General features: G+C 38.6%; 5 protein-coding genes across 5 annotated transcripts in view; 2 read left to right on the top strand and 3 right to left on the bottom strand.

The window, feature by feature from the left end:
* Positions 1-1,611, bottom strand: part of LOC110056422 (leucine--tRNA ligase, cytoplasmic-like) — a 41,074-nt gene extending 39,463 nt beyond the window's left edge. The window contains exons 1-3 of the mRNA XM_089273666.1: positions 1,473-1,611; positions 485-589; positions 334-353 (exon numbers count right to left, since the gene is read on the bottom strand). Of these exons, the coding sequence (XP_089129792.1) occupies positions 334-353; positions 485-589; positions 1,473-1,583 (236 nt within the window). The 5' untranslated portion in view covers positions 1,584-1,611. The remainder of the gene's footprint in view (positions 1-333; positions 354-484; positions 590-1,472) is intronic.
* A 41-nt stretch (positions 1,612-1,652) lies between these two features.
* LOC110056426 (nudC domain-containing protein 2-like) lies at positions 1,653-4,027 on the top strand. The gene is made up of 4 exons (XM_020762904.2): positions 1,653-1,877; positions 1,970-2,018; positions 2,383-2,534; positions 2,752-4,027. Exons 1-4 carry the CDS (start codon positions 1,689-1,691, stop codon positions 2,824-2,826), a joined length of 465 nt encoding a protein of 154 aa, XP_020618563.2. The 5' UTR covers positions 1,653-1,688; the 3' UTR covers positions 2,827-4,027.
* A 241-nt stretch (positions 4,028-4,268) lies between these two features.
* On the top strand, positions 4,269-8,110 carry LOC110056424 (uncharacterized). The gene is made up of 3 exons (XM_020762900.2): positions 4,269-4,410; positions 4,531-4,868; positions 5,302-8,110. The coding sequence occupies exons 1-3, from the start codon at positions 4,386-4,388 to the stop codon at positions 6,466-6,468; spliced, it is 1,530 nt and encodes a 509-aa protein (XP_020618559.2). The 5' UTR covers positions 4,269-4,385; the 3' UTR covers positions 6,469-8,110.
* LOC110056470 (uncharacterized) lies at positions 7,887-20,397 on the bottom strand. The gene is made up of 13 exons (XM_089273661.1): positions 20,213-20,397; positions 19,979-20,025; positions 18,366-18,470; positions 18,055-18,105; positions 17,272-17,401; positions 16,626-16,734; positions 16,304-16,372; positions 14,404-14,484; positions 13,476-13,592; positions 11,746-11,847; positions 11,112-11,602; positions 9,912-10,008; positions 7,887-9,062 (listed from the first exon to the last, which is right to left on the bottom strand). Exons 1-13 carry the CDS (start codon positions 20,357-20,359, stop codon positions 8,929-8,931), a joined length of 1,680 nt encoding a protein of 559 aa, XP_089129787.1. The 5' UTR covers positions 20,360-20,397; the 3' UTR covers positions 7,887-8,928.
* A 1,602-nt stretch (positions 20,398-21,999) lies between these two features.
* Positions 22,000-26,066, bottom strand: LOC110056432 (malignant T-cell-amplified sequence 1-like). Its single transcript, XM_020762911.2, has 6 exons — positions 25,978-26,066; positions 24,998-25,150; positions 24,549-24,646; positions 23,874-24,007; positions 22,991-23,058; positions 22,000-22,336 (listed from the first exon to the last, which is right to left on the bottom strand). The coding sequence occupies exons 1-6, from the start codon at positions 25,986-25,988 to the stop codon at positions 22,252-22,254; spliced, it is 549 nt and encodes a 182-aa protein (XP_020618570.1). The 5' UTR covers positions 25,989-26,066; the 3' UTR covers positions 22,000-22,251.
* Positions 26,067-26,068: the final 2 nt, after the last annotated feature.

Below are 26,068 nucleotides of genomic sequence, written 5' to 3'. Positions count from 1 at the left end.
TGATTAAGAGGCTCCAAGAGCTACATATATATTGAAACACCATAATTTAACAGCTTTATATCATTTTGAGAGGTTATTTTAAGTGCGCTGCATGTGTTTCAAAGAAATGATCTCTTATTCTTCTGGATCATTCACCTTGAGGAATGGAAGTCACAATAAGGCAAGCTTCTTTTAATGGCAGTGAGCCAAAGTTGTTTCCTTGCATTATTACATGTATTGTCAATGATGTTTGTATCTCCTCTCCCACTGAGAGTGCCCAAAATATTAAATTATTGATTCAGTCACAAATGATAGTTATTATCTTAAAATCAAATTATTGCTTTCAGTACTTACTTAGCATCTGGTGATCCAGGCTGTTGAGAAAATATAGCCATTAGCTATATTTATCAATCAAATTAACACATTCAAGTCTGTAATGCAAAAAGTAACAACAAGATACTTGGCCTAGTCATGTACATGTATGTTAAAGCAAAATCATTCTTACAGGAGCAGAATCTATTTCAAATGTTTTGTTATCAGCCCATCTCTTCTGGATCTGTGCCTCAACCTCCTTCAAGTAATCAACCTTAGCTGTGCTCTTCCTGTCAACCTACAAAAGGAAAAACAGGCACACGTTCAAATCAGAGTTAAATCTGGATGAAGCAGAGAATAAAGATGGTACAGCTGGTGTAGTGTCAAGTCTAAACACAGTGGTACTATAATTATGCAGGCATATAATAAGTGATGGGAGCTCTACAAATGAGACCAAAATGAGAGACCTTTGAGTCCTGGCTCAAGTCCTGGCTCGAGTCCTGGTTGAAGTCCTGGCTCAACCTAGCTCAAGTCCTGGCTCGAGTCCCGGTTCTAGTCCAAGCACAAGACCTAGATCCTGACTTGGTATTTAGGTATCCTCCCTGTACAGAGGCCAGTAAAGATAAACCGATTCCTTATTACAGTGTATCTTATGATGGATCAATAATATTGGTGTCGTACCTGATCCTGTTTCCTGGGCTCCACCATTCGATTTACCACTCTTTCACCACAACAATTCAAGGTGATACTAAACAGAATGGCTGAAATCTTGGGTTGATATTATAAAATAATACCTATTTACCATCATTTTGGCCACAATAGCGTTCACAACTCATTGCACGGAATAGATGCAGGATTGCATCAGATTTGCAACTGCAAATTAAATGACTGCATCAACGCGAACCACAGGGATGGCATCAACATAATTTGCACAACGAATTATTCAATACAAGACATCAATCTGCCATTGCTGGCGCTCTTTAGTCTTATTTCATTTCTATAAAACCACAGCTTAAAATATTTACATTTTGCGTGCACTGAACCACAGCTGAGGAAGTTAAGAAACGTCCACAAAAAGTGAAAGATAAAATAAGAGAATGTAACAGTCGGGGTTTAAACACGCGATCGAATTCGAACAACATCACGCGTTTTAACCATTTAAACCAGTACAGGCTACTCACCGACATCTCTTCCACAGTAAAGCAGTATCGTCGAGCTCCAAACCTCAGAAAATTGGGAGAAAATTTAATAATACCGGCAGAATAATCAATCACACGTGCGCCAAGGCGCATTACAGGAAATTTGCAAACTAATATTTTGGGCAGCGGTAAGTGCAGTTGGAAGGAAGTTAAGTCATGTAAGTACCATCAGAGGACCATCAGAGGGCATTCTCCAAAATGGCGGATCATTTTGATGAGAAGAGCGGAGTTGTTCCATCAGAAACCTCCTGGGGAAATTGGGCGCAAACGATTGATGAAGTTTTCATCGAGGTCAATGTACCCAAAGGAACTAAGGGAAGGGAAATTTCTTGTGATATCAAGCCAAAGAGTATAAAATTTTGCTTAAAAGGACAAGAGTTTTTCAAGGTGACTCAGTCAGTGATTTAATTTTCCATCGTATTTGGACATCGAATTGATCTAATTAACAGGCCATCGAATTTTTATGGTTTCTCTCATAGGGAGAACTCTTTGGAACTGTTTTAGCCGATGAAAGTACTTGGGTTTTAGGTTTGTATTATTACGTTTCTTATTTTTTAAACTTATAACTTTAAGTTATTTCTACGGTTTCATCCCTGCTTATTTTGTGCAATTGTGTAGTTTGAGATTATTCAAACCTAGAAAAGAAGGACAAAAAACGTGACAGTGTATCGTTCCCTTGTAACTCTTAAAACGTTGAAAATGTTTGTCATCCTCAAATTATGGGGCATTGGACTGCCAACTCTTCTTATATTAATTGCCCATTTTACTGTGTTTTCTCCCCAACCGAGATCGTGCCAGAAACCGTGGAAGGGTCTACTCAGGTGTTGGTTTTCCTACTCAAGGTGATGTTAGTGGGTAATTTTGATATCAGCCATTTTTCTGTTTGTTTCAGAGGACAATGCGCTTGTTCGAATTATTTTGGTGAAATCTGGCAGAGATGCAGCTAACTGCTGGCATTCACTGTTAACAAGTGAATATTCTGCTGACCCATGGACATTTAATGAAATGGAAAAGAAGCTAACCTTAGAAAGGTTCCAAAAAGAGGTACATCTAGCAAGAGTGATCACTTGTCTCCCTTTCATATTGTTTAGCAGTCAGGTGTCATGAGTACAAATAAGCTCAAAGTTGCAATAATAATGGTTTTGAAGTAAAATAGTGTCATCAAATATTTGACCCTAATTAAAATTTTGCAACAAATTTTGTTAAATAAATCTGTTTTCTTTGTTTGCTTATTTTCATTTTGTCATTTTCTCTTTGGCAGAATCCTGGCTTTGACTTCAGCAAAGCTGATATATCTGGAAACTATTCTGGAGGAGGTCCACAATTTCCAAGCTGACAAAACGTCTTAATAGTTTCATAAATATAATACTAAACAAGTAAAAACACAGAAAGTCTGAAAAAAACCCATAGTTAACCAAATGCTTCCAAGATGCTTTGTAATTGCTTATTAGAACTTATAGATGTGATATTAATCTGAAAATGTTTGCTAGCAAGTTTTGAAATATTAAGTTTGTTTTAATTTATTCACAATGTAATTACCCTTGGGTTTTGCATTTTGGTTAAAGATCCATCATCAAAAGTCATAGAACTGAAGAGAAGTAACTACAGTAAACATACATCTCAATTTTCTACATAATTTTCTTCTATAAACATTTCACCATCATTTGGGTAAATCCTGGCTGGAAGTGACATGCTGCTCACCATACTCAATACTTAATCAGAAAGTCAACGGCACAGTTGAAGTCATTAGACAAAGTCATCTCAACTCATCTTACATGTAGTTGGTACAAAGGGGGAGCAAAATTAAGAAGTATTTTTAAAAATGCTATGGTGGCACAATAAGATTACTTGTGATCAATTACCAGCACTTTGATGCTTATCTGCAGAGAACCTAATCAGGTTGTTGGAAAAAAAATTGGAAGCGATTAAAAATACCTGGCAATTAGCTAAGAGCCAACTACAACTCTTTATAAAAAGACCAAGACAATTTGAAACAACAATGGTTCCATCAATTCCAGCCTGCTCAACTCTCCCCTCCCCCACCCACTCCTTCCAGGCATTGTTGGGCATTTGACAACTTTTCCTGCCTCAGGGTAGGGCAGGGTATAGGCTATTACCATAGCAGGTCAACCCAGGGTACGGTGTGGCAATGTGAATTCAGTTTTAAAAGGCACACATTTTTTGTTGTCAATTTAACATGTCTCAATTGCCCCAAGAGCAAAATATTTAAAAATGATAAACTAATTGCTTGAGTCCTGTGCATTTCTTGTGTCAGAGCCTCAACCCCACATGTGCAAAAATTTGTATGTACCTGTGAAGTAAGGCGGATGAGCGGGCTTGGAATTAATGGCGCCACAAGAAACAGCATCCGTCAGCAAGATGAAACAAATATTGTAAAATACAGCCACAAAACCTATTTGTCTTTTGTGCTGATTGTGCAGAGAAGATTAGATAGTAAAAGTCTGTTGGACCAGACCAAAAAATAAGTAAATAAATAAATAACTTGTAAATAAATAAACAAACACAAGTTTTACCAACTTTCTTTCTTTATGCCTTCCTTTCTCTCTTTTTTCCTCATCTGTTTCTTCCTTTTTTTCCCCAAAACTTCAAAAAAAAACTCTACCTTTTACAAAAAGTTAACACTGTCTATGATCGTTTGACACGCGGAAGCCGGCGAAAGTATCCTCCTTCTCACCACCCCCGGGTCACAACTTTTGTCAACGTCTACGTCAAAATGACGCATTTCTGGTGCACTTCTTCAGCCAATCAAAATGTAGTGACATCATCGTACATCAGAATAATTTAGAAGCGAAGAAGTCGAAAGCCGCCGTGGCTGTTTTGTGGTGAGATACACTTGTTAAAACGTGGGATTTTAAAATGTATACTGCATAGAAGATGTGGAGATTTATCTACAGAAAAGGTAAGTACATGGTGTTGTTTATTTGATTGCGAACTTGCGAAATATAATTACAGAAACATTGGTATAAGGTAAGCCGAGGTAAGTTTACTAATCGTTCAACTACAATATCGTTTCTTTTAGTAAACGGCCGTCCTGGGAATTCGTCCCTTCGTCTTGGGCAGATCCAAGCTGCTGAGAAGAATGAAGATGTGAACAATTCAGTACCAGATGAAAAAGACAAATCGCTTCATAAGGCTAAAGCTCGCCATGGGAAAGTTCTTCTGGCCTCAGAAGTCAGCTTTAGAAAGTGCGACTTCGAGAGCGAAAGCGAAGCGCTCAAGTTGGGCTTTGACCTAGTGCGATGTATTGTGCAGAGCATTCAGATCGATCGGAGAAATCGAACGCTGACTTCCTCGACTCGCTCTGCCAGTGGGAAAAAGGAAGGAGATTCCAATCCATTTTACGGGGAAATGCACTCGGTAAGTGAAACTGAAGAATATCCTTGAAAACTGAAACCATAATTGCTATAAAACCCCGCGTGTTGTCTAGTCTGTTTTCACGTGCTTACAAACTACGAGACTAGAATTGCTAGCTGACTTTTATTCACTGGCAAGAAGATACAGTTAATGAACCTTCTTTTAAGGTTGTACTTATCATACATACGATGTATAACCGTGTTTATTTATTTTGTACAGTTCTCCAACTTTGTACATATCTGTGTTGACGGCACTCATGCATAAAGATCAGAGTCCCTCTGCAACCATGCGTGAAAAGAACATGGTTGCATCATCGGCATTTTGTTTTGATAGTTGAATGAATATATTATTCTTGTGAGGAAGGCTTGTCCAAGTGTGCTGCTTAACTAAAATATTGTGCTTCATTTGCTGATAAGCGAAACTTGATATTTTTCAGTGGTGTAAAGGAGTGCTTGCTTTGTCCAGCCTCCTTGCCTGCCGCAAGTTTATAACAGATGAAAAGTCTCCGCTGCACATCAATGTTAAGACTATTCCTTCTCAACTGTTGTCAAGAGTTCTGTCATCGTACAGGCGAAATGCCACTCTCGCAGTGCTTCCTGTGGCTGAGAGCGTCCAGACTTTCAGAGGGAACGCCAAGCCTACAGACTCCTTGGACCAGGCTATTGCAACTTTCCAGTCTTCCTTCAGTGAATGCACTGCAGCCACCCAGAATAAGCTAGGTATACAGTTTGCATCACTGAAACAGCACCAGAAAGCATTTTTACTCTTCATGCAAGCCAGTGAACGAGGTCATCCTTTAGCACAGTTTAATCTTGGCCTGTGTTATGAGAATGGAAAAGGAGTGGAGAAAGACTTGGCCAGGGCTGTAGAGTGTTATAAAAATGCTGCTGCCCAAGGCCAGGCTGGTGCCATGTACAACTTGGCTCTGCTTTACATGGAAGGAGATGGAGGCCTTCCAAAAGATCCAGAAAAATCTTTAGAACTTCTCAAAGGAGCTGCAGAGAATGGCTTGTGTAAGGCACAATCATACCTAGGATTGTACTATGCAGATGAGTCTTCCAGCCACTGCGATTATGAAAAAGCTGTCCCCTATCTCAAAATGGCTGCGGCTAAAAAAGACCCATCAGCAGAATACAGCCTTGGCATCTGCTATGAGCGTGGCCTTGGCATTGAAAGGGACATGCCAAAGGCTGCAAGTCTGTACATGTCTGCGGCTGAGCACGGCCACACTGGGGCGCAATACAATCTAGGGGTTTTCTATGAGCATGGTCTGGGAGGATTTGCAGTTGATAAGAAGGAGGCAGCACGGTTTTACCGCATGGCAACAGAGGCTGGAGATGAAGATGCTCTGCACAATCTTCTACTCCTTCGAAAGCAGATGAAGACAGAGAATCTAACCAGTCAGTCAGTTAAGCCTCAAAATCTTGTGTTCTCACTGCTCAGAGAAATGGCTTTTCCAGCTGCAAGGCATGGTCACGTATTGCATGAAAATAAAAGTATACCTCGCTGTGCTTCTAGCCCTGGAATTTTAGATGAGTCTACAGCTAGTGATCAACAGAATACGTCTTCAAACAAAGCACCAAACGCTTTGCTGGCATTTTGACCCCATGGGATTTCAAGATGATCATGTCATTCACAATATTTTTATCATCTGCTTACTTTTGTAAAGGTAGAGATACGTTTGTGATGACTCATTACTAACTTCAACTGAGATCAACTGAAGCCAATTTTGTTAGAGATTTGACAAATACAGGGTCAAAGACAAATGTTATTAAATATTGTGTATCAGTCAGGATCTGATAAAAGTCTGATTGTGTGAACTTCTGGAGAAGTCTATTGCTAGATCCAAGTCAACTTCCACTTTAGGTAAAATACATGTATGGTAAAGGTAAAGTCTGCATATGAGCCAAGTGGCCCATCCAGCCAGTGCTTATCTCTGGATTCTGTAGCATGAAGTAACTAGGAGTATTTTTACTTCCCCCTGGATGGGATGCAAGTCCATTACAGGGTTACTCCCACCATTAAATTCAGCAGTACCCATTTATACACCTGGGTGGAGAGAGGCACTGTGAGAGTACAGTGTCTTGCCCAAGAACAAAGCACAATGTCCCCTACTAGGGCTCAAACCCAGACCACTCAATCCAAAATCAAGCACACTAACCCTAAGGCCACCGAGACCCCCACAAAAATACATGTGTACGCCTTATGGTAGCTGTAATGACTGTAGAAACAGGTAACATTTGATCTACTTAGAGAAGTCAGCCTGAGTTGTAGTAAAAGATGGTTCTCACAGGCTTGTGCCTGTATCACTGATGAAAACCAGCTATTGGTAACTTAAGCCTGGTTCTCATATCCCGCCGACCTACCTGCGACATAGTCGCCGGTTGCAACTGACAACGTTTGACGATCTGTTCCAGTGGTTCCCCGGCGCATCTGTGATGGATTGCCGATGTACTCAAATTTGCACGAAAAGCAAATCGAATTGCGCAATTTTCAACCATTTTACCTGTAAATATGGATCGAATCGTCTTACTGGAGTATGTTGTGTCCGCAGATGATGTTCACATAAGCTATTTTCATCGCCGACAACCGTCAACAACCGCCGGCTTGCCTGCAAAGTTGAACTCAGCTCAACTTCGCAGCAAGCTGGTGGTCAATGCCTGGTATAGATTATGATTCGGTGATAAATGTTCACATATGCCATAACGGTGTCCCAGGCCGTGCCAGCGGCTGTGTGTCAGGTATGTCGGCGGCATATGAGAACCAGGCTTTAGAAGTCTGTAAACAAGAAAATATTACAGAGGCGGAGTGGTTTAGGGTGTTGGTGTTGTTACGGTTATTTGAAATATTTGTTTCCTTTGTTTCAGTGGCATGCCTGTAAACTAGCTAAGCTTAGTGCTTGTATAGCTAAGTGCATGACCACTATAAATAAGTTTTACTTTTTACATTTACATTTACATTACGTTAGAAAAAGATGTTTTTAATTTCTCACATTTATGCAGACTCGAGAACTACTGTCACTTCTCTCCAATATCAATTTTTATTGTAAAAACTTGTCATAGTTTTCCATCACATATGGAAGAGATGTCAACAATCTCCCTTTTTGGTTAGAATTTCTATACAATATTAACATAAATTCTTACTTGTATTTTCTAATACACTAATTTTGTAAAAATGTAGATATCCATAGAGTTTTTTCAGTTAAAAATAAACAGAAATAAATATTCAAGTTTTCAATGTTGAAAGGTTTGAAGTTTTATTTAAATAATGTGAACACATATTTTCATCTTTCACCTGAAACTATTAAAAGTGTCTTTGTGGTTACCTCAAGATACTTGTTTGAATGGAAAGGCAACTCCTATACTATGCTACATCATCTTTCTTTTAGAAATTGTGGTAGTTTGTAGTGTCATGATTGTTGGCAATCTTGCTTTGATGCATTTTTGCATAGGCTCTGCAAATGTAGATTATTTCGTTCAAGCTTTACATTTGCTACTGAGGAATTAAAATGTCATAAAATTATGATAATAACCCCCTGATCCCTCTGATTATACCACCCCTCCCAGCAAAATAGAATCCACAAGCTTACAAATTATGTTGATTTAGGACTTATTATGTGGATTTCATGGTATGAAGAGTATCCAATTTTTAAAAACGAGACAGGCTTTTTAACTTATAGCCATGGTTACTTTCAGTGAACAGTCAGCCAGATCAGTCTGAATTTGTAAAGCCTTTTGAAATGTGCACTTTTGTGACAATTTTATAGCTCAGTAGGAAAGAACAGTAGGTATCCTGAAACACTATATCCTCTTGTTCTTGGTTTATAGTGACTAAAAACCAACTGAAACTATGAAACCTGTATTATGAGTCCAGGCCAAAAAACACCTATTTGATTGGACAAAAATGCACAGCATCCGCCTCAAAAAATCATCACACTCTAAAGTTTGAGACGTAGTTTTGAAATTTAGTTTAACTTAACAACTTTCAGGGTGCTGTTGATTATGTAAAACACAACTGTCTGTTGTCAATGAAACCCAACTGGCAATGCAGTGGGTGGTGACATTTAATTGATGCCTTCCATGAAGTTCATCCTGTCAATAACAGCATTTAAACCCCTCTTCTTGGTAAGCCTGGAAATGTCATCCTTGTTTTTACTCAGCAAAATCTTGTCTTCCTTTGATGTCCATTGTTCTTTACCTGCCAATAAGAGAATTTAAAACAGGCTTCATTTCCTCTGGAAGGATATGCTAATGCTTGTGCATTGGACTCAGGATCAAGCAGTGTCAGTGGATTTGAGCACTGCCACACTCAGTCTGTTGGGCAAGACATTTCACTCTGACATTACAGTACCTCTTTCTAGCATCCTTAGAGACCCATGGGCAGCTAGTCAGGCCAAGTCATACAGTATCTTCAGAGAAAAGTTTACTGTTCAAAATATCGCATCATCCTGACTAGCTGCCCCTTGGTCTCCAAGGATGAATGCTGGGGAGAAAGCTAAGATGTACGTGCTGTGGCTAACATCCCAATGCCATCCAGAGGAGTAGCAATACTCAGCAGCTGCTTCATGCTACAGAAACAGGAGTTAGGATCATAGCTTTTGAGGCTTTACTGAAAAACAGCGTTCCTATATCACACAAACAAGGCCATATAAGTACCAAATGTGACTTTGGCAGAATTTGAGCCTATTCTAGATGGCTGGCAGCTGGTCTTTTCTCTTAGGGTCACATAGACATGTGTTTAGCCATCTCGAGTGCAAAAGGGTGGTATGGCAGAGTATAGGGACCCTTCAGGCTTAATCAAGTCACTTCATAACCCTTGCTGAATTTCAAGAGAAAAACAGACTGACAGCAGTCTAAGCCCATTCAGAAGACAGGTACAATTCTTGGCAGCATCCCAGGCTGCATAACAGGCCTTCATAGTCTGATAATGTTACATGTAGCAATGTAAGCACAATGTGCTTTGATACAAATTGCAAGGCTGCGCATTATAGAGATGCCATTAGGTACTGGCTGTAGATCAATTACAATAGGTAAAATGTTAACAAACCTTTTCCATTTTGGGAATAATCTTCTGCATCGTCTAAATATCCAGAGGTAACAAGCAAAGCATGGATGATCTGTGGTACTGTAAGCCCATCCAGCTTCTGCAACAATCAAATGTGATGCCTTTAAATTTCTTTAATATCCAGGGCTGTGCTCTAGAGGCGCCTGGATGCCACAGGCAACTTGCTTTTTCCTTTGGGCGACTGGAAAAACTTACTTTTTCATACAAGCTTAAGTGTTGGGCACCCAGGATTTCATGGTTAGGAACCTCTGGGCTCCTTGTACTTTTTCTCAGACCACAGCCTTGAATTATCTTGAGAAAGATTTGCTCAGCCTTGTTCTAATGTAAAGTCTTGTCTTATGTCACTCTCTTTACTTACATGTATCATGACAAATTTGTTCACTATTAATTTTCCTTACAAATACAGACAGTTTTGGCTGATGTGTTTACATCCTTGCTGAGCAATTTGCCAAACACAAGTGATTGCATGGAGTATGCATGAATGAAACAATTGAAGAAGCTAGTCATAAAAGGGGATAAGTGACGATTTTGGTTGTTTTTTTGTTTTTGCTCCAAATTAGCTGAAATTTTGCATGTGGACTTCATATCAGCTGAAAGTATTGCCCTGTAATTTTTTTTGCTGGGTTGCTCTTCGTTTTCAAGAAATAACGTATGCAAAAAAAGGCACTTTTCCTAGCGGCAAATGAATCATCACATGAGCTGAATTTGGTGGCAACAAGGATGTAAACACATTCTAAGCCAAATTCGTCTATTGATCCAAACTGTGAAGGCATTAGAACAATTTCCCTTGTCAGTGAGTCTAATTTAATTATTCAAAAACAAGACATCAGTTGCCAGGAACATAGTCTCCGAAACAATTACTGCATCTGATACGTTATCAAGAACTGTAGCAGTGTAACAAAATATCATCTGATTTTATACATGTACATTTAAGAATTATAATAATTGTAGAAGTAACAATTAAAAGAAATGGAGGGCGAACAATGAGAAAAATTACCGCACACAACCACAGTGTAGCAATTGTTACATGTGTACCTGTACGGATGTAGGCTTGAGATTGAAAGGATTACTAACTGTACCTCTTTTAACAATTAAATAACGCTTCAAGCCAATGGGTTAAGGATAGGGTGTAGAAATATTAGTTGGCTCAAATGGGACTCTTTTTTTTCCTTATACTCATACCTGGAGGTTACTTTGAAATGCATTGTAAAATTTGAAAAATGCCTCTTGCAGTTTTTTCTCCTTTTCAGAGGGATTCTCATCATCTGATAAAGACTCCAAGTCTCTTTTGCTTCTCTTGGCCATGGGCTTCTTGTTGTCTTCCTCGTCTTCTGAGTTGGACTTTTTTGCTGATGGACTTTTAAAATCCTTTCTGAAAACAATCTCACCATCAAAGTCACTCAGTTTTTCTTCCTCATTCACTGGTCGCTTCTCATTTCTCGTTATTGCCCTGTTGACCATTTCCTGGCTTGACGAGACCCTGCTATCTTCATCTACATCTTGATCATCTTGATCATCTTGATCATTTTTCACCTCACTGCTATCTCTTTTTTTCTTATACTCGTAAGCTTGTTTAAGAAGATTGTCATCAAATATTTTATCATAATCCACATCTTCAGCAGCACTGTTTTCATCATCTGTATTGTCAGCCCTTGCTTCATCTGGTAAGTAATCTACAACAAGCAGAAGAACAAATAGAAGTGTTATCTTGATACAACTACAGTAGATACATTTCAGCCAATTGAAAGTAAAAAAGTAATTAAAGTGAAAAAACAGTTTTAAAATTGTGTGCATTACAGGTAAATGTTATCAATACCTGCATTTGTATCCTCTGTATCATCTGTTGCCACATGTTTGTCTTTATCACCAATTTTAGGCTTTGCTCTTGATGTCTCACCCCTAGGTATCCATTCCTGGCCTATGATAATGAAGACAAAATACACTTGTTGAGTGTGTGCCCAGTCCAGGTGCTTGTTATCTGCTCTCCAGTACAGTTGTCTTTTTGACATTTCAAATAACTGTCACAAATTATCATCATCATCATCAATCTTTATTTAAAACACAAAATCTTATTATAAAAATGCTCTTCCCAGGAGTCGTGTGAAAAATTAGAAAATACACTAATATTAACAAGAATACATTAATTACATTTAACTAACGAACTATGGCAACAGTGTTTGCACCAGAGCGCGCCATTGCAGGAATCCCGCGTTTAAATCGAGATGGCCCCCAGAAAAAACAAAAAAGGGCCAATTTGGCCCTTTCCTCTTACAAGACTGCAGGCTTAACTCAGGCATAATATTTTAAAACCCACTCCAGGGCTCAAAATTGTGATTGATATGGTCGCCAATGCAACAAGCATTTCATCCTTGGCGACCAAAAATTCTGGTTTAGTCGCCATAATACGGCATAATGGCGACTACATTTCTCTGTGTTGACATCAATAACGGTTCTTTTGTCACACAGTATGTCCTTCTAGAAAATCACATTGAAAGATCTTTGCTTCTAAAACATTCAACATAAGAAAAGAAGTCAATCCTTCCTTTTGCTTTGCTGTATTGATTCTCTCATATCTGAAAACTTCCAAATGGCTGACCGTGTTTGAAATCGCCCTATAATGCATTGCAAAGCCTTGATCACTGACTGCGTCATGTATGCCTAAGGATTGTTCTCTTGTAATGCACAGATCCTTCATACTAGTATCTGATTCAAAAGAAACTTTATTGAGTAGAAACACTTCAAAAAGCACTTACTATTAAATTTTGTCATAGATCCTAATAAACTGCTTAATTTTTCTTGGTATCCTGGTGTATTTTTTCCTTCTGTAGCTTTCAATTTATTGGCCCCTTTCCTAAAAAATTGGCCCCTAAAAAAGATCTTCTGGGGCCACTTTGGCCCTCAAGTAAAATTTTCTGGCTGAAACACTGAACAAGTGTACAGTAAAAACCTACATGCCCAAATACACATGACTGCAAATTACATTTGTACATAGGCTCAATTTCCGCCGCTATCTCGTGTCCAAGCATGGGCTCCTTTCCCCTAAATTAACTGATAATCCAGTAGCTGGTAAACAAGCCTACAAATTACATGTCTCACTTAAATACTGCTGCCCTTTTAACCAAGTTGTGTTACTGGCAACAGAGGTTCAACAATGCTGTATGAAATTTCACCGCATGTCAGCACCTGCACTTGAATAACCTCCATCATTTGTTACATTGTGTTTGTTTTTTTCGCTTGACTTTTGAGACTTACTTGTAAGTCTTTCCTGCTTGGTCTATTAACATTAAGAACACAACGGTAATAACTCTGATATGAGGAGGAAGTACAGAGCTTATCTGCTTTCAAGAGATAAGTCTGTTTAGAAATAGAAATACAGAAAATATAGAAATATCCCAAGCATGCCATGATGTGCCTAATATTAGGAGGTATACATGCTTTCAAGGGCTTTACTTTCTTGAGATCAATCTCCTTATAGAAGTGTCCAGTTACATATGAACAAGAAGTAAGTGCTACAGCTGTATACATTACAACATACATTGTCCTTACCAGTATCTTCACTTGTATCATCTATTTTATCTTCAAAGTCAGTTTCTAAGGATTTGTTGCAACTTCCAATTTTTTCATTTTCTTTTGAGGTCTTTGACCTAGTCATCCTTTCTTGCTCTGTAATATTGAAAGCATTATTAAAATTAAATAAAATATTCAGTTTTATTAAAATGTAGATTCACAGCTCAATGGAAGAGTAATGTAAGGTGTGAATTGACACCATGTTTACATGTACTATACCATAGGAAAACAAAATTATTACGGTTATAGGCCCATCTATTTGTAAACTAAATATACCTCCAGATATAAGCCCCGCTCTTGCTTTCCTTGTTTTGAATTTGTTTATTATGATCTTTTAAAGCTTAATTACAAGTAAATGTTTTTTTTTTATTCTGGTTATAAGCCCCTCCGTTTATAAGCCCATCCAAAAACCCTTATGAAGTTGTATGAGCCCAGGGCTTATAAGCGGCAGTTTATGGTATTGCAACAAGTGGAAAATTCTCCATTGCAATCTGATGAGTAAGAACTGAGTTAGTGATTGTCCTCTTGGAATATTGGAGGGTAGGTGCCTTAAAGATAGTAGAAGAGGAGAGCAGAAATCTCCTCTGCAGCAAGGTCACCATGGCAACCCAGATACAGCCCACCTCCAGGCACCTGTCAATACAGCACTGTAACGAAACAGTGTGTGGAAGATATACTTACCCAAGTGAGAGGGACAGAGGGAAACAAAACAAGCAAGTTAGCAATACATTGCAAGAAAAGCACATGGCATGACTCTAGGAGGTCCTCCCAGTACCTCCCCCTCCCCCCCCCCCCCCCCACATATAAGATAGACCACTGTGTAGCATTGGCTTGATCTTAACTTTGCCTAAATTTTATTTAGCCGGTCCATATTACTAACACTACAACACTCAGTAAAAATGGGCACCTTCTTCTGTGTCACATTTGTTTTGGCTATCAATTTTCTCTTGTCTTTTTGTAGCCTGTGCCCTGGTCACCCTTCCTTCATCTATAACATGAAAACAGAGAAACATACTTTGTGTGTGGTTGGCATTGCTATAACATTAAAACATCAACAGAACTACTATGAGATAATAAGAAAGACAATAAGCATTTCTCATGAAATTAATTTCTCATGATCAGATTTTTTGCAACTTTTTCTGTTACAATTAGATAATGACCAACTCATAACAAAAATCAAAAACAATATTGGGGGGTCAACATACAGACCAGCTACAAGAATACCTGCAACAAACAACCAATTTTCATCTGCAGTTACACCTACAGGGTCCGAAATTAACTTTTTAAGGCAGGCGCCAACTGGCGACTGAAAATTTTTTTTCAGTCGCCATATGGAAAAATGTGGTCGCCAAAAAGTGTCAACAAAATTTTTCCTTCGCAGCGAAACAGAAACCAAAATTTTTGGTCGCCATGGGCTTGCCAGCAAAATATTTGCAATTGATGTAATCACAGGCGGCCCAAGCTCTCAATGTTATCCTTTTTTTCCCTTTTCATGCGAACATTCAGGCTAACGTGACATATGGCATGCACTATTACATAACGACCAAATTTGACCACGCGAAACATGACTCTCGCCTTGCAGCATATGGAGGTGTTGTGTTACAACGGTTTGAATTTATAAAGGTTTGTATGGGAATGCGACGGCTTTGCTTGAAAAGCCAATTATTCTTATATTTTGTGAATAAAATCTACTTACCCTGTTGCTGTGTTATATTCTTTGTTGTTTGCCAGCTCCTCTGGCCGATCTAACGCGATTTCGGCGAGTTATCGTTCTGTGGGTTTCCACTACTAAAAGAAAGACAAGGCCAGACACTGATTTCCGGAGTGCCTGCCGCTCCAGGCGAATAAATCCACTGAAAATAACCCTGCCAGCTCAATTCCTCCATAGAATCGAAGGTGAGATGTTGAAGTTCCATGTCAGTTCACTCGCTATGCGATTCCGTCCACAACGCCTTCGCTACGAAACATTTATTTCGAGATTGTTTTGCTCACAAATTCGAAAACAGCCGTGTCACAAAAGTTAGGACACTTTTGTGGTTTGCATAGTACGCTGGGTAACTATAATTAGCCCGACCGGGGGAAGTCAGCAACACCTCCATATGCTGCAAGGCGAGAGTTATGTTTCGCGTGGTCAAATTTGGTCGTTATGTAATAGTACATGCCATATGTCACGTTAGCCTGAACGTTCGCATAAAAAGGAAAAAAAAAGGATAACATTGAGAGCTTGGGCCGCCTGTGATGTAATCAGGAATCAAACCAGTGCGCAAATCATCTTTTGACTACTTTGACAGATCTACATTTCCGCCTTTTGACACCCAGAGAATATCTAAATCTTCAACTTCACAGATGTTCCGTCTCCACCTTGTAATAAATTACGGAAAGATTTCAGAACATCTTTGGACACCACATCGCCTGAATAAATATTTATGGCGAAAGAACGCATGTGGCCTCTTGCGCCTGCAATATGTATGTTATGGGAAACCACTGAAAAAACATGGCAGCGAAGCTTCGCACTGATCATAGCATTGAAACTTTGTGGTAGATTTATAATGAGGAAAATCGGTTTTATACTTCAAAAGCAGCGGGAAGGTAAAAAGTAAGTGCTCAATTGGCGGGCGGCTTTGAATTTTATTTCAATCGATTTGGCTGAAAATCAAAGTTATTGTATAATTGTCGTGGCATGAAATAGTTAATCGCCCGCTGGTAACCAGTTGTGAAATTCTGGTCGCCAGAGCAAAATTTTTAGTCGCATTGACGACCAGGAAAGCGCAATTTTGGACCCTGACCTAACATATATATACATGTACCTTTGTCCACTGTCGTATTATGTGTAGATGGATTATCAGTTTCTTCTCTCCTGACTTTTTTCTTCTCACCTGTGATAGCGGAAAACAATTTAAATTATCATTTCATACTTCTTTTTATGCAATTTCCTTTTTTTTTATAGTAGGTTTGGCCTGTAACATGTATAATATATTAAATATGCTGCAGGTCAAATTTAAATTCAGGATAATTTGTGTTAACCTGGATCTAAAAAAACCCACAAAAACTACATGTAGGTTAATATTTTTCATCTAGGGATTTTTTGAAAGCCTAAGTGTGCAAAAAGAAAATACCTCAACCACTTACCAACAAAACTTTTCAGAGTCCCTGTTCTAATGTAAAGATCAGCGTGTTCCTTGTTTTGTAAATATTTGAGATAGCGCTTCCTCATGGACTGCCATGAGTGACTTGTAATCTACAGTACAAATGGAAAAAGAAATACAGATTCAAACACCATAAAGCAGCAATACAAAAAAGTAAATGTACATGTACAGAAGAATCCTGGTTTTTCAAACCTCCAAGGGAAACGAAAATTAGTTGGAAAAACTGGAAAGTTTGAGAAATTGGGGGTAAAATTACAGTGTTCAACTGAGGAGAGGGAAATGACTTTTGCTTCAAGTTATCATGAGGTTAGAAAAAATGAGGGTTTGAGAAATCGGGATTCCACTTTAGATGTAGAACTTGCATTGTCATAATTTGCAGGGATTTTTAGTTATTGTCAATAGCTGGTACTGAGCACTAGCCATTACTATATGCAGTATATATTTGTACCTACAGGTACATACACCATACATATAATCCGGGACAACCTCATGAAAAAAAGAATCTAGGAATAACAGCTAATAGCAATATTATTTTTCTTTGTCATTACAGTATTTGTTTTGGACTACTGTACAAGTAAACCAACATTCACAACATTCAGTTAAGTACAATGTAGTACATGTCATCACACCTTTGCCTTCTCAGCCTTCTTATATAAAATGTTTCCTTTCATTGGACAGCAGTTAACATGTTCTTTTACAAACTTAATGAGAACCAAATCCTCTTGAACAGTGTATCTACGTCTTTCATGTTTCCTCCTTCTAAAAAAAGATAATTGTATAAATTAACAACTGTATTGAGACAACAGCTGAGACATCCACGAGCTTCCACTATTGGCGGCCGGGTCCTAGATGGAGACCGCTCCCATGGCAGGCAAATGCTGGAAACCAAGCCATGAGCCCCCACGCAAAAGGGGAGAGAGGCACCCGTCACACTGAATTAACAATGGAAAGAGGGATGGAGGGGAGGGGGAATGCTCCAAGATGTGCTCCCATGCAAAACAATGCTTACTGTAAATGCTATCGCTGTGAAGGCTGCCAACACATCTCAATCCAGTAGCACATGGAATCCTGGTGCATACACACATCAAAACACCGCTGATAACTACGGGAACACAAGCAATCTTTGTTGCTAACTCTATTAAATTGCACTTAACTGCATTGAATATAGAACAAAGATTAACCCGATCAGTTGCATTGTGTTCAAAATGTAACTAATCCAATTAACTTATTAAGTTTATTGTCTATTTTGCTGAGATCATCAGTAGGGACTGGTTTGTTACAATTAATCTATTTCATTTATTTTCATTTATTTTTATTTGCCATAAAAAAAGATACATAGAAATTACAATTATTAGTGACTGTGCAAAACTTACGATGATGGTGAAATTGTCATATTTGATGATGTAGATTACCTGTCGCTTTTTGAACTTGTTACATGTGCACTTGCATCCAAGGACTTCATACTTCAAAACAAAGACACATAATTCAAAGTATATGCCTCATCAAACTTTATATGCATACATGTAAATATGGTATCAGGTGTCAAGCTTGCAGATAAGTACTGCAATGTAAGTAATGTTTCATAACAAAAGTGTAATTTAGGCAGCAAAATACCACAGACTACTGGCTAACAAAAGTAACTGAAAGGCTGACACCTGCAAATATAAGACTACTAAACTGCAGAACTACAACATCCATACAGAAACATGTTTAGGAAACTCACCTGTATTTTTCCAAATCTTGCAGTCTATTATGTTTTATGCTATCAAAGATATAGTCAGAAGAAATATAACCACACAGGTTGTTGCCAGCACCAGGGGTTGCAAGCCTGAAAATTAAAGACAAGTTTCATAACCATACTTTTTTAACCGGACACACCATCCTTCAAGTATCTCAAAATGAACAATTTTAAAGCTTAACTTAACAATTTAAAATTGGTGATACAGTGTTCCAGATAAGTGAGGGTCTCAGGTCAAAAACCCAACAAGATCAGCTACATGACCCGACAAATGAAAAGATTCAAAATTTTTAATCCTTTGGTGGGATCAGTAGGAATTGACCTGATAGGACTCCTTATTGACACCCTGCCTTAAAATCTTATCTGAAACCCTGCTGATAAGTTATCCTGCCCATCTCCCTGCTTTTTCCATATTCAGACAACATGTTCATGTAGTATATCAGGGTTTCATTAAAGACCAGAGACCAGGTAACTTGACAGGCTGCAAGGATGATTTTGCCCATCTGGTTTGACCATCTGGAAGAAAGGTTTTCTTATAAGAAAGTTAAGTTCAAAAAGTTTTGCCTGCCTTTGAAAACCATTTGCCCTCCTGCAAAAAAATGTTATTGATTCCCCTGGTATATATACACTGTGGCTCAAAAGCAGAAATACTGTTACATATACGTGTAACACTGCATAAACAACACTTGAAGTACATGTAGTTCATCTAGTGTGATTATCCAGGTACATGTCCTTTGTAGGTTACAACCCAATTCAGTCTCCACTGGGAGAAACAGACAATAATGATGACGATTACCCAGGTTGTAACCATTCTGCCCCTTCCCTTCCCTACCCTACCAAGACATTCTAATGCCCCTGACAAAAATGCTCAGTCATATCATGCGGAAAATTACTCATTCATAGGTGGGCATAAATTTTTGCCAACATCCTGTTCATTTACTCAGGTAAAAAAATAGCGTGGCCATCACTGATGTGAAGGTGAATTAATCAACATGACACGAGCTTGGGACAAAGAAAAATTCTGAGTCCCCGACAGGAATCGAACCCATGGATGACCTTCCGAACACCGGGCGGGCGCTCTATCCACTGAGCTACGAGAACTCATGGAGAGCGAGGTCATTTAACTGAATTCATATATGATAGGTGCCCTGCATACTGCTAGGATCAACGCTATCAAATTCATCGTGAGTAGTGATAAGTTAATAAAGATGGTGAATTTTAAGCTTGGTAATGAAATGTGAAGGTGAATTAATCAACATGACACGAGCGTGGGACAAAGAAAAATTTTAACAAATCTAAATTTTTTTATCAATATTTGGGGCTGTCATTTCTGAGTCATTTTGACTCTAAAACGTCCACTCAGTGGGTTAAACCATCAGTCACCAGTGACCTCAACAGTCTTCCTCAAACCTGCCAACGTTTACCCAGAAAATCAGTACACTACCACATGTAGGCAGTGATATATTAAGGCACTAAAAGCCAACAAACATCAACAGTGAATGATTAATCAAACTGCACGGAAAGAAAACATGTGAAATTCGAATGTTGCGTTAAATATCAGCGCAACGTGCATGCATACGTACAAGAAGTTTACTCACTTTATGGAGTCTGTCAAGACCTTGCTGGACAGATGACCTCCTCCATGCTAAAAAAAATGTATATTCATATAACTCCATGAAAACACGAAGTCAATCAAAGTAAGCCTGCTTTGAATGGGTTCTAAAAGCACCAATCATGTGAAACTTCAACCTCTGGAATGACACATTTCTACTGAATGAATCGTAAACATTCAAAGCAATGTAGTATGTATTAAGACCTTAACGAAGACTTACGTGTATCAGCGGTCGTAATCGGGTCTTCATTGCACAAGGCGTCATGTAGAAGTTCATTTGCGACCCATCCTCCGTCAGAAAAAGCGTTGAGCACCGTGGAAGTTCGTCCCCTTCTCTGCTGAGCTTACATTCCGCCAACCCCGCCATCTTTAGATCAACTTCGTTTTCCCGCCGCTGGGAGCCTCCACATCATGTACAGAACGAGAGAGACTGGTCCAAGTTCAGCGACGGAAAAGGCGTGGTACACCAGGAACCCAACGGGTGATGGTCCACTGTGCTGCTAACTACTACTACCTAGAACCACCAAAATTTTAATTACACATAATGAACTGTACTTTAAATTAATATAGAGTTACCCTAACATACAAATGAAAGCTAACCACAAGCAAAATGGAGTGAAACTAACCGCAAGCATACCTAACCGTGCTGACCGACCTAACCGTGCTAACTGTAGCCTGCAGAACAGGCGTAATTTTTTTTGCGTATTTTAGGCGAACAGAGGCGAAAGCGAGGCAAGCGCGAAGCGCGAGTCACGCGCGAGGTCAGTGAAGAGCGCGAAAAAATCAAGATAAAATAATATAATGTTAGTTGTTTATTAAAATTTTATTTACCAGCAAACAAAAATGGTCTGTTCTGCTGTCATTCACAGAATGAAATTAGATCGATTTCTTTTCCCTTGGCGCTCCCTTTTCCCACGTTGATCCGCTCGCGGAAGATCATTGTGGCTGTCATATTCTACCTAGATACAACTGGTTATCTGGTAATTACGTTTTTTGGAACGTGCAGTCCTTGCTTGAGGCCCGGTAAGACGCCGGTAACCTAGCAATATTTTGTAACTAAAACATTGTTCCCGTATAATTTTGTGTCCAACGGTTGGTTTCAAGCGCGGTCAGGATTTTGCCGACCAGTTGTTGGAGGGTTTGGCTGGTAGAGAACACAGAGGACTCCACTGATTAATTCAAAGGTAAGAACTGCTTGGAGTTGAACTAGCTGAATCAGCCTATATATTTAATAGACAGTGTTAAGCAATGTGCGCGGGAAAAGCCGACGCGGTTTTTCAAACTGTATTCGCCACTGTTCCGACTGAAAAAAGCGGTAGAAAAACGCTTCACATTTTAAGAACCGCGCTCGCCCTAGGCCGGGCAGTTAAATCTATAAATAAAACGATTTTTCGTGGGAACGTTCTTTGGAAGGCGGGTTCTTCTAATCTTGATCTCTCATCATAGAATCCTGACGCCTCCAGTCTCTTTAGCGATGCACTGGATCGAACATTTAGAAATTGTTTCAATGGGGAAAACGGAGATTTAAACAGTTTTCAAAATTTTCGAATCTAATTGGTTATCAGCAGACCCTAAATTTTTGTGTCATGCTCCTTTTATAATTTGTTTAATACTGCACATGCCCAGAGTGTCACACCTTGGAGGGCTGAACAGCACCTGCACAGTATTGAACAGTTGCACTTGAATACCATGGCTCAAAGACAATTCAACCATATTTAACTCGTGAATTGCGATAGAAAGTTAGGAATTGGAGTAAGTGTTCAGATTATTATCCCCAAAATGATTAATAGTTTTCAGCTTATTTTTAGCTTCCAATCTTTTTTTTTTGTTAACAATTATTAGGAACAGAACTTTGTTTGTTGTACCCCCCAAGACAGATAATAATTTTTTTTCCCTTCTCTTTCTGCTCGGTGAGAGAAAAGAAAGAAGGGAAAGTCTGTCTCGCAAGGTATGTGTTGTAATCACACCAGTGAAAAAGATATAGCTTGTATGATTAAAGACCAACAATTTTATACAATACCATGTAATTTATATAATACCATGTAGTTTACATCACTACAAAATTTTGAAAATTACAAAATGTTCCTTTTATTATTATTACTAGTGTGTATGATAACATCTTGGACTTTCCTTCCCCTCTAATTCCATTAGAGTTCATGGCTTTCCAAGTTTGTAATAGAGGATGTTCTTGCAGAATGTCATCCAGTGTTTGTCCAGCACATTTCAGTGTTTCATACATTTCGTTTTATATACTTTTTATCATTTTTCCAGCTGTTTCATTTGCCAGAGTCCATCATTCAAAAAGTGAATCACCTCAATGCCAATGCCTTTGTTTGTTTGCCGTCTGTTGAAAGAAAAAAACAATAAAATAGCTTCGATCTGCATCCATACTTCCCATGGGGTACTCTACAAAGTTTTCTACAAGGAAGCTCCTCCCCAAGTCCAACCCCTTACCCTTTTGTACACCATTTTGTCAGAAAAGGTATCCATTTTGTATACCTTTTTTTTTTTTAAAAAAAAAAGTTCATGTTATGCGTAAATCACAAATTTCCCTACCCTTTCGCAAATACCTCATCTTGTGAAATCCCTACCCTTTTAAAAACCTGAAACCCAAAATAGGTAACCCTAAGTTGGGTGGAGCTTCCCCCTACTGGTTGTTATTGGAAATATCCCTCAGGCCATAGTTCTTCTTTTGACACAATCTTATGAACCAAGACAAGCACGTTTTTTTTTCCACTCATGTCATTTGGATTGTCATGGGTCACACATTTTGTTTGGATTGTCACGCACATTATTTGGATGGTCATGCACGTATTTGTGATATTCACATGCAATATTTGGGTCATTTGGATTGCAAGTCGGACAGGTTTGTTAATCATAACGCACATTATAAGGATTATCTACCGGTCAAGATTTTTTTTATGACAGATTGTCAAGCAACTTATTTGAAGTGTTACACTTTTTTTTTCCCTAAGATGTGCAAATGTCATGTACTTACATTTCATCTGCGGACATTGTCATTTTTCCAATCGCTATTGCATGTTGTTTTCCCTCAGCTGTTATTGCCTGAGCTTTAGTTAAGGAAAAAACAAAGAACACCAAGGGTGGAAGAAAGAAAGACATGATCATTTGAACAAAAACTTTGTAGAAATTCTTAAAATTCTCACAAGGCATAATAACATTAATTTTGTATGGCAGGCGGTGAGGAAAAATTGGATGCTAGTTATTGAATAGGAAAGAAAAGTTGGATAATGTGTACTAAAGGCATCCACAGTTGAGTATCGATCGATACCCTTGATCGATACCCTCTATCGACCCTTGATCGATACTCAATCACCACCTCGGTTGACACCTGGTTGACACTTGATTGACATCTCGGTCGAGAGTCTAATAATTTTTGTAGACATGCCATTGAATGTCGATCAATACATATGAGTCAGTCAGCACCCGACCGACAGTCAACTGACTGCCAATCAAGTGTAGATTGAGTGCCGACTGGGTAACGATAGAGACGTCCATCAAGTGATTGAGTGTGGATAGAGGGTATCAGTCGACACTTGATCACGGATGCCTTTAGTACACATGATCCGAAAAGTCCAGAATCTAAGAAGCTCCTGCCTTAACCTGGTGTCCATAGTATGAAGGGGATGCTAGTCCATTGCAGGGTATTTTTCATGCAACATTACACTGTATATGACACCAACGAGACACAGAATGGCACAACAAGACACTATTATAAACAAGATGGCATATGACACAACATGACATCACACCAACAAGACATGGAATGACAGGTCATGACATTATGCAACATGATGCAACTAAAGAAACATGGAATGACGTGAAATCAGATGACATGACATGACATAAAGATAGGATACAACTATTGCTCCTTTGGGTAAGTCAGCTAGTTTAGCTCCTGGACTGGTCAAGCCACGACACATTACATTTGCACCACTTAAAAGAAATTTGATTGCTCCTTTGTCAACTTGTTGACATGGTAAGATGACAGGATCTAGGAGAAAAAATGAAACAAACTTACTGTTTAATCTTTTACAGACCTGTTTGATGACCGATTTAAAGACGTTTGATAATGTAAACAAGGCATTTTTATGTGATAAAAAATTTCATGTCAGATACCGCTCATTCAGTGCATTGCTGAGCTATATATTATTTAAGCATACAAGAATTTTTAAGGGCATGATAGAAATAGTGCACATTGAAGGAAGGGTTGTGCCTAGCAAGTCTCACACTTTCCCAGACAAGTGTTCTTAAAAATTTATATGAGCTTAATACTAACATTACTCAGTAACTCAACATTGCATGGAAACAAGTTTACTGTTACTTTTCTATGGTTTTCAAGATGACTCGGAGCTCTCAAATTCATCTGATGACCTAAACCACACACATTAACAACTTGAGAAAGCCCACATACTTATGAGGCAGTGGTCATGCTTCATAGAGGTATAATGGTAGTGGGTACAATTTCTTCTACACTTAACAACAATGTAATGGAGGTCACTGACATGGCATCAATTTAACACTACAGCACTTACATTTGTGTAAAAGTCTAAGTGAAGGTAAGTATTCACTTTCCCTTTGTCTGAAGAACAGGATCTCTTGATTAATGGATAATATTTCTATGTGCTCATGACTATGGAAAATACACAAATACATATAAAATCACTTGATACAGGATGGATTTCTCAAGGGCAACTGGAGGGGGAGGGCATGGAAAGATATTAAATTTGGATGTGTTTTACAGAGTCTGTGACAGTACCCAAGGTTTACACCAATGTGGCGTGGCACGTGAATAGCGTGCATGCGCTCAGAGACATTTTGAATTTGCAAGTTATGCATACAATAATTTGCAATTACCGGTAACTTCAGTTGCATGTACATTAATTACGTGTGGAATTTACAGTTTTTCGGAGAGCAGGAGTTGTGTTTTGGATGGGTTCATGCTAATTTAGAGATTACTGTGTTACTAGTTTGGAAGACTCACCATTTTACAACTACAAGTGGTTCCTTTTTAGGAAATATTTGAGCTATGTAATCATCTATTGGAGGAAATTGTTCTACCAGTTTGGTTTTTATCCCTCGCTGAATGGATGACTTCACTTGACTTACTCCTGAAACAGATTCTTTTGCCTGAAATCTTACGAAAACAAAAAAAATTATATTGCACAATTCATAATCTCAGTCAGCTTTTTTGGAAGGACTCATTTTGAAACAGAGACAAAAGACAAATTAGAAATGGCTTCTTGTCTTACTGCCATCTATCTATAAAATTCCTAATACAGTCATGTCACTGGAACAAATAATTTGTTTCAGCTGAAGGCTATACATGGCCAAACACAAGCAAATCAACCCAGAAAGGCAAGCTTTGTGCTTGAATTTCTCCTCACCCTTTCCTCGGAATGTTCCATTTGAATCTGGTCCCTAACAGCCCTCCCTCCAACCTACCTTACCTGATTTTTTTGCCAGTAATAATGTGTATTAAATCATTTCCTAATTTTCAGACCACATTGTTTCAGTAAAATCTAAGAACCCGAGAAATGTTGCAGTCCTCCTAAAGAAATGGACATAAATCTCGTCCTTTTTCAAAAGTACGATCTTAATGAGTTATTAGACTGAGTGTGACCAAAAAATTGAGTATTCTTACTATGAACCATAGGATGATACGTAGAGTCGATGTATGGCAAAAAAGTTGGCATGACCTTGGAAAGATGTCTTCACATGCTGAGAGTAAGTATGGCTCACACTTATCTTATAGACCCTGAATAGCCTTCCTTTTTACAGCGACCATATGGCGATATAAAAGGCTTGTAACATTCTTCAACTTGCATACCCCTGTTCAAGTAGTCGCTTTGCTAGAACACCATGCAACACTGTGCAAGTCTAGAATTTTTGGAAAGCATAAAGCAAAAAAGGACCCCTCCAAAAAAGCAAAATTTGCGGCACGAAAATAACCAATCGACTTACTTTTTGAACATATTCCACGAAAAATTCTTACTTTCGAAGCTGATCAGTCAATCACATGGAATCACCTTTTCAGTGGTTTTCTTCCAAAACA

The sequence above is a fragment of the Orbicella faveolata genome, unplaced genomic scaffold (assembly GCF_042242905.1).
Source record: "Orbicella faveolata isolate gen_17 unplaced genomic scaffold, um_ofav_v1 contig_35, whole genome shotgun sequence".
In the NCBI taxonomy this organism is placed as follows: Eukaryota; Metazoa; Cnidaria; class Anthozoa; order Scleractinia; family Merulinidae; genus Orbicella; species Orbicella faveolata.
Note: the sequence above shows the minus strand (reverse complement) of the source record. Positions and strands in the feature narration are given on the sequence as shown.

Coding starts and splice junctions, on each gene's coding strand:
- LOC110056424 (XM_020762900.2), top strand. CDS start 4,386: ATGTGGAGATTTATCTACAGAAAAG. Junction 4,411..4,530: donor GAGATTTATCTACAGAAAAG/GTAAGTACATGG, acceptor CGTTTCTTTTAG/TAAACGGCCGTCCTGGGAAT. Junction 4,869..5,301: donor TTTACGGGGAAATGCACTCG/GTAAGTGAAACT, acceptor GATATTTTTCAG/TGGTGTAAAGGAGTGCTTGC.
- LOC110056426 (XM_020762904.2), top strand. CDS start 1,689: ATGGCGGATCATTTTGATGAGAAGAGCGGAGTTGTTCCATCAGAAACC. Junction 2,019..2,382: donor TGAAAGTACTTGGGTTTTAG/GTTTGTATTATT, acceptor TGTTTGTTTCAG/AGGACAATGCGCTTGTTCGA. Junction 2,535..2,751: donor TAGAAAGGTTCCAAAAAGAG/GTACATCTAGCA, acceptor TCTCTTTGGCAG/AATCCTGGCTTTGACTTCAG.
- LOC110056470 (XM_089273661.1), bottom strand. CDS start 20,359: ATGGCGGGGTTGGCGGAATGTAAGCTCAGCAGAGAAGGGGACGAACTT. Junction 13,593..14,403: donor CAAATGTGACACAGAAGAAG/GTGCCCATTTTT, acceptor TCAATATTACAG/AGCAAGAAAGGATGACTAGG. Junction 9,063..9,911: donor TTATTCCCAAAATGGAAAAG/GTTTGTTAACAT, acceptor TCTTATTGGCAG/GTAAAGAACAATGGACATCA.
- LOC110056432 (XM_020762911.2), bottom strand. Junction 24,008..24,548: donor ACTTAGACTTTTACACAAAT/GTAAGTGCTGTA, acceptor TTTTTCTCCTAG/ATCCTGTCATCTTACCATGT. Junction 23,059..23,873: donor TACCCAAAGGAGCAATAGTT/GTATCCTATCTT, acceptor ACTAAAGCTCAG/GCAATAACAGCTGAGGGAAA.